This window comes from Hemibagrus wyckioides, linkage group LG11 (assembly GCF_019097595.1).
Source record: "Hemibagrus wyckioides isolate EC202008001 linkage group LG11, SWU_Hwy_1.0, whole genome shotgun sequence".
Taxonomy (NCBI): domain Eukaryota; kingdom Metazoa; phylum Chordata; class Actinopteri; order Siluriformes; family Bagridae; genus Hemibagrus; species Hemibagrus wyckioides.
The window spans coordinates 21,823,246-21,836,462 of record NC_080720.1 but is presented as its reverse complement, the minus strand read 5'-3'; the positions used below and the strand labels follow the sequence as shown (position 1 = coordinate 21,836,462).

The 13,217-nt window shown below is 42.2% G+C and overlaps 1 protein-coding gene across 15 annotated transcripts in view; it reads left to right on the top strand.

The window, feature by feature from the left end:
* foxp1b (forkhead box P1b) overlaps window positions 1-13,217 on the top strand; it is a 157,811-nt gene that overhangs the window by 118,016 nt on the left and 26,578 nt on the right. For 13 of the 15 annotated variants that reach the window (XM_058402844.1, XM_058402837.1, XM_058402831.1 and 10 more), the window contains 3 exons: window positions 5,417-5,554; window positions 6,133-6,225; window positions 9,251-9,392. In XM_058402844.1, coding sequence (XP_058258827.1) covers window positions 5,417-5,554; window positions 6,133-6,225; window positions 9,251-9,392 — 373 coding nt within the window. The remainder of the gene's footprint in view (window positions 1-5,416; window positions 5,555-6,132; window positions 6,226-9,250; window positions 9,393-13,217) is intronic. The other 2 variants (XM_058402839.1, XM_058402841.1) reach the window with 1 other exon arrangement.

The following is a 13,217-nucleotide window of genomic DNA, read 5'->3' as shown; positions in this document are numbered from 1 at the left end:
CGCTGGCACTGTGTAATCAGAGTTGATTTATTGTTCATCAGCAGCGCTTTAGAGTTCTGCCTGCATTTGTGCTGTACGTCAACACGGCATGACACCGCTAACACCTGTCATTTCTGCTGCATGGCACAAATGCATGTCCTACAGCAGCGTGAGAGTGCGTGTTCGCAAGGCAAAATACAAGCACATGTCTGTGTCTTCAAGTCTGCAGCATCTGTAGAAAATTGAGAATAACTCGGCAGTGACACAAACACGGTGCCAGCTGTTCCCTTCTGTTCCCTCACACCCTTAATACTCTAGAAGAAAAAGGCCCAGAGAGCGTTTGTTTCCTCAGGTTCGACACTCTTTTGCTTCTTCACCCTCTCGCAGGATGTGCTCCTGACAATTTTAGGATTTGTAGCAAAAAAAAAGTCTCTCCGTTTGCTCAGGCAACTTTTGCCAGCAGTTGTTTGTGAACTGGAACGCGAAGTAGTCGTCCGTCATATTCTTTAATTATCATCATATTATTTTTAACTACATGATCCAGCAGTAAATTTCACGTGGGCCAGACAGAGATTTGATCCGTCTTCATCTTTTTCAATCAGCTCCCGCCAGCCGACAGCGGTGTCTCCCCTCTGTTATCAGTGCTAATTGGATTCACGCCTCTGAAAAGACAAACATCACAACACGGGCATAAATCAGAACGAGACGAGGTTCGGCTCAGCCATCGTCTGGCGTCATGGAGACGTGGATTAGCGTCGTGGCCGTTGTGCCGTGGCAGGGAATGGAAACTATCTGCGCGCTGGACGTGACGGCTATTGTCTCGCAGCAAATTCTCTGTTTGATGGAGGGGAGGATTTGCGAGTCTTGTGATCTTAATTAAATTTCTGACAATGCCAGTAACGCGTCTGACAGCACATGCGGTGTTGCGTAAAGCTTGTCGAGTCGGTCAAATAGAAATGATGTTAAATAGTTGTTAGGGTAAAATAGAAAAGATTGAGTAGTGAGAGAGCCCTGTTTTGTAGGCTAGGATAGACAGAGTCGAAAGTATTGTACTGTATTTTTATATATATATATATATATATATATATATATATATATATATATATATATATATATATATATATATATATATATATATATATATATAAAATATCTTTTTTTTTATCTGAAGGAACAACAACCTCAGAGTGACCACATGATTAGTTAGAGTGAAAGTTTCATGTGCTGTGTTAAAAGTGCACGCTGTGTGTGAACTAACACAAGAACACAACTAATAGAGAACTATAGGGTGTGTGTGTGTGTGTGTGTGTGTGTGTGTATGGAAGGCCCTGAGCAGCAGAAAGAGTACACTCTGTTCAGTGGAACTTGAGTGATTTAGTGTGATTATTCCTCAAACCCTCTTCTTTGTAGGAGAGTTTACCAAAATAACTCTCTCCTATCAAAACATGAGCTTTAGTTTTAATTTATTTATTTGTTTATTTTTTTTTATTTGTTTATTACGAGCTTTAAAGGTGAATTCAATCCAGCAAATTTCTTCATTCCCAAGCTAATGTATATGGATGTCATTTTTTTATTAAATAGAAATTTATTATTATTATTATTGTTATTATTATTGTTGTTGATAATAATAATAATAATAATTTATTTTTGTACACACTTATATGTATATTATATATAATAATGTGTGTGTTTCTGTATGCATGTATATACGCCTTTGAGTAATCTTAAACTGCTGCTATATCTCCTGCTTTCCAATAAACATGTGATGTAAACGAGCCATTCCATCCTTGTCGCTGGTTAATTACGCCAGTTTGCTCGGCCGTGGTGCGAGGCGGAGTGTGAAATCCTCGTTTCCGCTCGGTACGTGCAACCTCTCAGAGTCGAGTGGCGCTCACGTCCGAGTCCACGCAGACAAAGGTAAAGCGCACGCCGGCTTCAAACGCAGCACAGGCTCTTCTGATTTCTCAAGGGCTTGTTCTGTTGCTCTTCACCATTCCGTTTGATGTCTTGACAAAACAAGACGACACCAGGGAGCATTAAATTTTTATTTTATTTTTTTTGTTTTTTTTTTGTTTTGTTTTGTTTTCTTTTCTTTTTTTCCCTAGCATTTTCGCCCTCTCGAACCTGTGCACTGTGCGGCCACTTCAGCATTTTTTTAAGATGCTTTTCATTGAAGTCTTTCCCACTTTTCATTTTCACTTTTCACTCCATTCATCTTAATTGACACTGCCACCAAGAGAGTCTTCCTCGCTCTCTCTCTCTCTCTCTCTCTCTCTCTCTCTCTCTCTCTCTCTCTCTCCTCTCTCTCGCTCTCTCTCGCGCGCTCTCTCTCTCGCGCTCTCTCTCTCGCTCTCTCTCTCTCTCTCTCCTCTCTCTCTCTCTCTCTCTCTCTCTCTCTCTCTCGCTCTGTGTCAGAGCCTTTTCGCTCTTGTGGGCACACAGTGTTCATTAAGACAGTATCAGTGAGTCAGATGGGTGTCAGATGTTTTCTCATTAGGCTAGCATTTGCCCTGCTAGTGTCCTTTTCTTCATGTGCCCTCCCCTCCACACACACACTCGTGCACACACACACAGACACACACTAAAGGGAATGCACTGTGAGCAGGTAGCCTTTGTAGACTGCTCTTGAACATATTTTTTTCCTTCTTCTGTTTGCTGTGAGCCTGATAGAGATCTCTACAAAGAATGGGGCATTTTATGGATGAGATATATAATGTGAAATAGGGTATCTGTACAAGTGGATTGTTATGTGATGTGTAATGTCATAGTGAAAACAAAGTGAAATATTTAAAAATATTATTATATATATAATAATAATATTATTGCTGATATTTTCATGTATTGGCATGCAAGTAGGGGTGTGTGTGTGTGTGTGTGTGTGTGTGTGTGTGTGTGAGAGAGTGGTCAGCAATCCAATGATATCACATTGCCTAAAGTCAGGTGTCAGTGCTTTTTATTGATGCGTGTGTGAGTGTGTAACGTTTACACCTGTGTACACACTTCATAAATTTCTAAATTGATAAATGACAAATTTGCCTTCCTCTTTTACCCCCCCCCCCCCCCATATAAATTCTGATGTTTCAGAAAAACCACTGAATGTTCCAGATTCTCTCAGACATGCGAGTGAGTGATGAAAAGTGATATTGAATCACAACCATGCTTTAGATATATACGTTATCTTTCTCTCCTCTATGACGAGAGCCACTTATTCCCGTTCATTGTTTCCTTTATGGTCCTCCTCCACGCTTCTTGTCAAAGAAAGAGAGAGAAATGGGTCTGCGAATGGAAAACATCCTTTCCATCTCTCCCTGTCTCTCACGATTGTGAAGTGGCCCGGTTGCATTGGCTGTGGTGATATTTTTCAGTTTAAGTGCCCTCGCGTAGCTTAAACAGATCGCAGCTCGTTCAGTGGAGGATTAAACACCAGTAGTTACTGTGATCAATAGGTTAAGAAGAGTACAATCCCTCTCCCCTCTAATGACCCCACTGGTAATGGGTAATAAAATGGGGGCTGTAATAGAGCTCAGGGTCTAGAGCCGTACTTTCCATCTACACACACACACACACACACACACACAGACCGGAGACTGATGTCAATGTGCATGAAGGGTGTAAAATTAAAGAAATTAATTAGCTAAAGCAGAGCTCACAGTTTATAGCATGTCTGTTGAGTACTGTGAGATAATGTTATTTTTGTATCATTTGGTTCAGCCAAAGCTTTTGAAGAGGACATATTTAACAGATTAGCTAGGAATGTCAGGCGTTATGCAGCTGTATTCAATACTGCACTCGCAAAATACTGTATTCGCAATACTGTATTCACAAAAGAGTGAATATAGATCCAGTAAAATATTATTCTAAAAAAAAAAAAAAAATGAAAAACCCCCGTTACAGTCCAGTTTAATTACGTGTGTGTGTTTACTCAATGACGTGATGCCAGCACTCACTAAAGCTCACGATGTTGCGATGAGTCGCCCAACACCCCCTTCTTGTGTGCCTCGTGACCTTCAAAATAGTTCATCAAAATTAGTGATGCTGAGCAGTAGGGACACCACCGCATAATGACCGTAAAATGAATGAGTAGGGGGCGTGGCCTATGCAAATCACACCAAAGGCTATATGGGGGATGATAAAAAACAAAACACTCAAGAGGGCTTGCTTATTAAGTCATAGCACTGTCTAAGCTGAGGTAGGGATTTTTTTCTTGTGCCTTCTAACACCTTGTGTGTGTGTGTGTGTGTGTAGGGTGGGGGGGTTTGGGGAAAAGAAAAATCTGTGCTTACATGTTAAGTTAGTGGCTAGCAATGCGTTCCTTCTGTTTTGCCACATTTGCCCTTTAGCCATGTTGTGTTGGCTGTCAAAGCAGCAGTGTGTTTACGCATCGAGTGACTCTTCTGCTTTGACACCTCTGCCCTTTGTAGCACCGGAGATGTGCAAGGCATTCATTAAAGGTGGTTTGTTTGTGTTGTATTCCTTTAAAGCGAGGCAAATTAGACCATATTTATGCAGGCGGATGACAAACAAGGCCTCAATTACATTTTCCAGAATGTTCCAGGCCGTGTCATCTGCTGTGATCCACGGATACAGTTGGGGTAACCTTGGTGAAAGCTGTCACCCTAATGTCTGGCCCATTAAGCTGAGGCAAAGCATGCACTACATGCACATGCGCATACGCGCACACCCACACACACACAAGCACACAGAAACACATAGTTTATCAGTGGTAAATGCTCTTAAGTTCATCTCTATCTTGTTTGTCCCAAATGTTGCAAGGAGAAGCTTTTAATGGCATCATGTACACACACACACACACACACACACACACAGAGTACACAAGCCTCTCCAGCAATTAAGGGTCCCTGTCGGCTGTGTACGAGGATCCTCTCAATGTCATCATACTGCTCTCCACTCACACTCCACTATCACACCTCTTTATCTCCATGTGTTACAGTGTTATTGGGAGCGTTTTCTAAAAGGAGGTCCTGAGAGAGCACACTGCTTTCCGCATTCTTGAATTGTCATTACAGCTTTTGATTTTCTTTTCATGTCTCGTTCTGTTTGCAGCAGCGCAATGGGCCCTTCGAATTTAAAAAAAAAAAAATAAATGGGAAAAGGGAAAAAAATAACAATATAAAAAAGTAAACACAAATTCAGGGCGGATAATGAAAGCAAGAAGAGCCCTCTATGCTAATGGGCAGTTGCCTTGTTATTGGAGCGAGGCATTGTGCTGATTGGGATGCTGCGTGTTTGATGGTCTGGATTTGGGTGTGATTTATATTGGCTCTGTCTCATGTGAGCACGTCTTTCATTTGCTGTGTCAGTAGTCCTATAATCTCCCCGTATAAATGCATTTAAATTACAAAGAGCACTGTATAGACTTTACATAGTAATAACTGTGTGTGTGTGTGTGTGTGTGTGTGTGTGTGTTGCGTTGCAGGTGCCAGTGTCAGTGGCTATGATGACTCCGCAGGTGATAACTCCTCAGCAAATGCAGCAGATTCTCCAGCAGCAAGTCCTGAGCCCTCAACAGCTCCAAATCCTCTTGCAGCAGCAACAGGCCCTGATGTTACAGCAGGTACACACACACACACACACACGCATGGAGGATGTATCGTGTCAATCAGTAGAAAGGGAACACAACAGGGACCAAATTCTGACCGGATTTTGTTTGTGGTGGATCATTTGATTGTAGTAGTGACAATGACATCATTCTGGCATGATTGTGTGTGTGTGTGTGTATATGCGTATGCGTGCACTGCAGCATTGTACGGGTTGTTTATTTGACGAACACCATTTTATTAGACACACCTACTGTGTTAAAAGTGTGATGTATTTGATATACATCACTTACAGGCTTCATACTAAACTTAGAGTTTAATTATTTTGGACAGAAATCACACTACCAAAATTCCACAGAAGGTTGAAATCATTTAAAACTGTATTCATTTTAAAAGATGTTACTTTACTTTGCTCACACTATAACCGTGATTATCAAAGGCATATAAGTGATGTACAGTCAGCAGTTTATAACATTTGGGGTGGGAGGCACTGGAACTGGCACTGTACACTGTAAACCTTTTCCATCATCTGACATGTTAGTGATGCTCAATTGTGTGTGTGTGTGTGTGTGTGTGTGTGTGTGTGTGTGCGCAGCAGCAACTTCAGGACTTCTATAAGAAGCAGCAAGAATCACTCCAGCTCCAACTTCTTCAACAACAACATGGCAGCAAACAGCACAGCAAGGAGGTATCCTGACATCACACACACACACACACACACACACACACACACACACACACAAGCTTGCCATTACCTGCTTAGGAACACCTGCTTCATGGACAGGTATGAACTTAATGCTGTTCCTTTAGTAGTTTTTTTCTCCTCTTAAAGAAATCTACTATATGCTTTGCTTAATTTCTTCTGCTTTTCTGATGGAAAACATACACAAATTAAAATATTTATTTTGAAAAACGAAAAAAGAGAAACCGAGAGATGTCGGACTCCAGTTTAATAAACATGGAAACGGCAGCAGAGGAGCCATGTAATAGTGAGCTATCATAAATGAGACTTGTTTTCTCTCCGCTTGCTCTTTTCATTTCTGTGTCTCGGGTCTCTCTCTCTCTCTCTCTCTCTCTCTCTCTCACTCTCACCGCCAGACTCTTTCTTCAAGTTTGCGCCTGGTCTCAATTACAGTGGCTCTGTGTTAATGACTGGCGGATGCAGGCGTCGCACCAGACAAAAGAACTGATTATTGCTCGGTCAGAAGCAGTTCAAAGGCGATCCAGGATTTTCAGACTTTTACTTTTCCCCTCTGACAGTCACGTTCACTTTCCGAGCGCATAAATTAAAATGAATAGAAAAACACGCACACACAAGCATGCACATGCATGCAAACACACACACACACACACACACACACACACTAACATCAAAGTCCCCAGGCTTGCTAATTAATGAACTAGGGGCTTCAGTTTGGACAAGTTGTGCTGCTTCACTTCCATAAATCAATGTGACAGGGCTGTTTCTCATGTTTCTGATAAGAGATGTCATTCTCTTTCTTTTCTCTCTCTCTCTTGCTCGCTCGCTCTCTTAGGATAGGGCAGAGAGGAGGAGGGTGAAGTTGACATAGCAAAAAGCTACAATTGATCAGCTGAATGGGGAACAGTGAATAAAAAAAAAAAAAACAATTTTTTGAAGCGCATTATGTTTGATCAGAGGAAATTGATGCAGCCCTCAAGAGGCCTGTTCGTCTTGCTGATATTTTTTCTCCGTCTCTTCTTCTCTCCTCTTTCTTCTATCCGTTCGGATTTCTTGTGCCTCCATCAAAAGACAAGAAGAATCACTGTGTGACTCCCTCCCGTGGGGCCTCAGCACAATAACCCCCTGTTGTTGCTTTGTGCCTCGCTTTCATTTTAAAGACATCACTTTTTTTTTTTTCTTTTTGAGTGCCCCCCCCCACAAAAAAAGATCTTTACCTTCATATCAGAGTCGAGACAATGAAAGGGTCCGCGAGTGTCACTCTGTATTACGTTTGTCTGCGCTCTGTACCCCGCCTTTTTGTGCTCTTGGTGTTAAGCCCTCATGTGCTCTGATGGGATACTGTTAGTGTAGTCTGTGTGTGTGTGTGTGTGTGTCTGTGTGTGTGTGTCTGTGTGTGTGGTAAAAGGGACCTCATACATACAGTAGGCATGAGGATTATATATTCACATGACTTACTAATTACATTCGATTGACTAGTCCTCATACAGGTTAGAGCTGTAATAAACTCATTTAAGAAGAAAAAATCACACACACACACACTGTTCATCTCAGTGCACAGGATTCCAAGAAGGTCCATTATAAGCTGAAGGGGAATATATTTTGCAGCACATCCACAGATATGCTTTTTAAAATTTTCCATTTCAAACTCCACCAAATTCCTTTTACTGCTCTTCTTTAACTGAGCACATGACCATTGCACAGAGAGAGCACGCTTGTTTTATCAGGAGTGTTCGGTTTGCTCCTGGTCTCCTGTGTGACCCGGCCTCCACGGTGCAGCGAGACCTTTTTTGTTTGCCTTCAATCGGGAGCAGTAAACACAGCAGCGCATCCTGTGTTTGGGAAGAGGGTGCGGTACACAGCTTGGCAGCAGCAAGAGGTGTACTTTAATGCTTTCTCATACATACACACACAAACACACAAATGCTTGTACACAATGCTGACTCTGATCAGTGAATCTTCCTAGCTTTGTGCTGCTGTCAGTTTTGTGAACAGTTATTGAGAGAGGGACTAATGAGTGTTAAGTGTTCAACACTCTCTCTCTCTCTCTCTCTCTCTCTCATCACCGTAACATCGTCTGTTCGATTTCACGCAGCACAAATCATGGATATTAGATCGCCTCGGTCATTCTCTATCGTTTGGTCTGTCTTGCTCTGTTTCTCTCCATTTCTTTGCCACGTTCTCTTTTTTTTTTTTTTTTTTTTTCTTCCTTTTTCACTCCACCACATTACGCTTCATCCATTTTCCTCTCCAGCTGTGCCCTCAACATACCTCACAGGTCTACTTGAATAAAGAGTACTTCTCCACCGCCATTGTTCTTGTAGAAACAGCTCACCCTGTGAGGTCGTTCCCATCGCCTGGCTCCTCTGCTTCTCTGAGCTAACACAGTATACATGAGCACACGAAATATGGGATTCTTTTTTTCCCCACTACAACTTCAATTATTTAAAAGTATTGTAATTATTCCTCGCCTCAAAAATTAAAGCAGTACAGAGTAATAATAAGGACTTTTATTATTGGGCTGTGGTGTATAGTTGTAATTCTCTTACATCCTTTTTTTTTTTTTTTATATATATATAAATACCGTGTATTGCACGACTGCGAGTAATACCTGAGGCACAGCAGTATGTTGCACTGTGAGGCTTTATGATAATACTCTAATGCCTGCTACCCCAAAGCCCTCCTCAGCTCTCCGCTAGGAAGGCAGCGAGCTGCTTGTGCCCTGGGATCTGAGCTTTGATACGGTGGATGATAAAGACTTACTTTCGCTTACACGCATGTTCACTGAATTATGAATGGCCGTAATTAAAATCCTGCAGTTCTTATTATGAATGATTAACTATGTTGTTTCTTTGTTTGTCACAACTCTGAGTTAATTAAGAGAGGAAGGCATGTACCTGCCGTGTGTGTGTAAGAATGATTTGTAGTCTGTTGTCTCAGTGTCCCTCCTCTCATCTCTCTCTCTCTCTCTCTCTCTCTCTCTCTCTCTCTCTCTCTCTCTCTCTCTCTGTAGGTTTCTGCGCAGCAGTTGGCGTTTCAGCAGCAGCTCCTTCAGGTTCAGCAGCTGCAGCAGCAGCACCTGCTCAGTCTGCAAAGACAAGGCCTGCTGTCCATCCAGGCTAACCAGAATCTGCCTCTGCACTCTCTCGCTCAGGGTAAAGGACACACGCACTTATGTATTTCATATCAACCTGGATCTGAATGTCCTAATGAGGCGAAATAGGAACAAAACAAGTTTGTTCAATCTAATTCAATATGACACACACACTCACTCCTAAGCTCTGACTCACACTCCTTACACCTCCACATCAACTTCCTCTGATCACTTTACCCCGTCCTACTATAAACTGTGCATCTCTAAATTGTTATGTCCAGTTTCAGCTCTATTTAATGTTACATCATCTCCTATTCTAACCTTAACCGAATTTCACCAAGCCTGGGATAAGTCCCATCCCCACGCCTCCTTTCATCTTCTTCTCTGTCACTCCTTATCCTCTGCTGGCTCCATTCCAAGCCAATAGCACACCAGGTGCGTTGTTTCCCAGCTTCCCCTGAGTGAATCGTGGCCAAGCCCCTATTTTCACAAGCACACGCTGAGTCAATACTTGTTTTGCCAGGAAGTTTATTTCATTATACACCCCCTGTAATATTTTCTCAAGGAGCAGCTACATAGTCACAAAAGCTCTTTCATATAAGGTTGCCTCCCCCCCCCCTCTTTCCCAACACTGACTGTTCTCTCTCTCTCTCTGCCTAAGACAAACAACCTCTTAGTAAGATAAGGCGAGAAAGGGAGGAGGAGGTGGAGTTGGTTAGGTAATGTGCAAACACACTGTTTGTGCAGTCTTGTTATTGTTTGTTCAGGGCATTGTAGAAAGAAAAAAAAAAAACATCCCATAATGCCCTTGGGCCAGACATGGCAATATAACGCCTGGTCCGGGACACTGACACAGGCTGCTGTTAGCACCATGTAGGCTATATATTTGGTTATATCCATCATTTAGAACATGACAGTTAATACGGCTCTCAGATGGCTAGAAGTCAGAGTTTTATATGAACTAATTTGCTCAGATGCAAGTGTTTGAATGAGTTAAGATATTTAAATATTTGCTTCCAAAACAGCATATGAAAAGTAAATGAATATATGAAAATAAGTTTTATGTGCATTACTCGTGGCTCTGAGAGTTAAGATGCATGGAAGCTAAATTATATACAGAAGTGAAAGTAATTCATTGTCACTGCCCAGGCTGGACTGCTATAGCAGTGACACACTGTCCCCAGATTTTTTCATACACTGTGTGTGTGTGTGTGTGTGCGCGCATGTGTGTGTGACCTGGCCTATTTGCCACATTTTCTGCCTCACTGTTTGAAGTTATTGATGACCTTTTCCTTTCACACCCCAGCAGACTTGTTCATGCTTCAGTAGGCCAGCCTTCCAGAGGCTGAGATCTAATCTGTTCAATGTTCAGCAAAAGTAGTTAGCATTGCCATATGAGTGATGAGTTAATGCTCCTCATGTGCGTACGAGCATGTGGGGGGGGGGCGTTTCCTCATCTGTTTAATGCTTCCCCAATGTCTGTTTTTTTTTTCTTCTTTGTTTTTAAAGTGTTCATTTTGGTATACTTTAAGTGACTGAAAGGGAATAATAGCTGTACACATGCAATGGTAGAAAGTGTTAGCCGTATGAATGCTGAGTGGTTTTGATTGTCTAGAGAATTACGGACAACTGTGACATCATTTTGAGTCAGAAGTTTTAATGGCCTCTTTATTTTAAATCTTTTCTTGGGATTTTATTGATCCTTAATAAAATTCTGAGCTTTCATCTCTCAATATTAATCATTAAATTTTGGCAATAAATTAGATGAAATGCAAACATAAGATAATGCTTTCAATGCCTTTATGAAAAAGTTTAGCTTTGAAATTTTTTGTGATCTCTCTCTCTCTCTCTCTCTCTCTCTCTCTCTCCTCTGGTTGCAAAACACCTCGAGTGAACAGCTGTGGGTTCTGTTAGATGCAGTACTACTGGCAGAAAAGTATCATCTCTTGTTATCGCCCAATTAATAACAGTGTCTCACCTGCACAACGAAGACATCATTGACGTCAGATTCGCATGTGTGAGAAAGCGTGCAAGTGCCAGTGCACTTGTTTATCATCAATAAGTTTTCATTTAATTTGTCGTCTGAATTCATCTGAACAAGATCTAAAAATATTTATTGTTAACTTTAGCACCCTTTTTTTCCCACAACGAGCTTCGTCGACAGCCGACATTTAAATTAGCATGTCTAGTCCCTAAAAATAAAACTTCTGTCACCCAAACACAGGTACTTTATTTACAGCGAAGTTTTGGCTCTGTGTCAATATAACCTGAAGTCATGGAGCACTTATTTGCTGTCTTTTGAGATTGACTCTTTGGAAATGGAGAAGGTCAAAGTAGGTGTCTTGATTAAGAGACTGGAAAACAATTGAAACGTCTTAAACATCACTGTAGGGATAAGAGAGAGCATAAGAGAATAGGCCGGGAGAGAAAAGAGATGGATAGGGAAGGAAATGATGTCTGACCCGTTCACTCAGTCAGACACCTGCATTAGCCATGTTCTCCCAGGTGCTTCTGCTAGGTGTGTGTGCATGTCATACCCCCTTCCACTCTATTACCTGCCTTTCATTGCACTGTGTGTGTACACGCTTCCCGAGCCAAAGCCAGCTCTCATCCCCCGCCTCCCATCAGTTTAGTTGTCCAGGAAAGGGCCATGGGACGGCGACAAGACAAATTTGCCGTTAATACGCAGCCAGTGAACGTGGCCAGCGTGTCCTGGCGTTGATTGATCATTCAGCAGCGTGGCACTGCTTTAATAGCTCCTGTAGCATTCAGAGAGGAACATATTTTAGGCCTAAGGGCTGCATATCAAAGACGTGGCGATCAGAGACACATAAGTGGGGGGGGTGGTGGTGAAGGTCTTCGCCTGATGGAACAACAAACTAATAGTTGTGTCACATCGGGCCCCCAATAGAGCACTGTAGCACCTTGAAAAAAAAAAAAAACAGCACAGCCGGCCACTTTACACAGCCAGAGCCACTGGGTCATTTTTTTTTTTTTGCCGCCGATGATGATGATGATGGTTGGCGACTGATGCGGTTATGATCCTTAAATCAACTTTCTGCTCGCTTGAACAGGGTCACAGCGAGTATGGGGGGGTACAAGGACGGGAAAGGTTGAAGGAGGAAACCGTGCTCCCTGGTCCAAGCATGCCGCTGCTACCTGCCGCGGTAAAAATGTAGTTGCGCCACTGGTAATCAATCAAGGTTGGTGCAGACATACATTTTTTAAAACAAGGGCTGTGTATCTTTGGCCTCTAATGAGCGAAAGGAGTAGAGAGAGGTTAGGCTGAAAAATGGCAAACCACCATAGATGCGGTAATCCAGGCCCAAAAAGATAAATTTAGGGTCAGCAACAGGGCTTATATTAAATACAGGTTGTCACGTATTCTTCTGTAACTGGGTTATTGAATAATGGTAACGCTTTAATTCGATTGGTCTGGCGGTGTCGCACACAAGCGGAGGTTAGGATGGGATTATTCTGCAGGAGGTGTTATAGCCAGTTTTGTCACGGTGCTGAAAAAGCTTTGATGCCAGATGATTAATGGTGACGATTAATACACACGTGGAATTGTAAACGGATCAGGATGACAGAAAGAAAGAGAATAAATACAGATGTGTTTCAGGCAAAAAAAAAAAATAAGGTTAGCGAGAGCGACCAGAGAGAATGCAGTATCGGGAGAAGAGGCCCATCGTGTCAAGCCCATCAGCTAAAAATACACAGCACACTGTCAAAATGCAGGAGAAACCTAGGACACTTACTTCCATCTGTGACCTTCCCTTCCTCTGCTTACCTTCACCATCAGCCTCTACAAACACTAACGATGGAAAACACACACAGTCCTGAAAAGTGATACATGTTCACATTCATAACAATGTGTCAGTTGTAA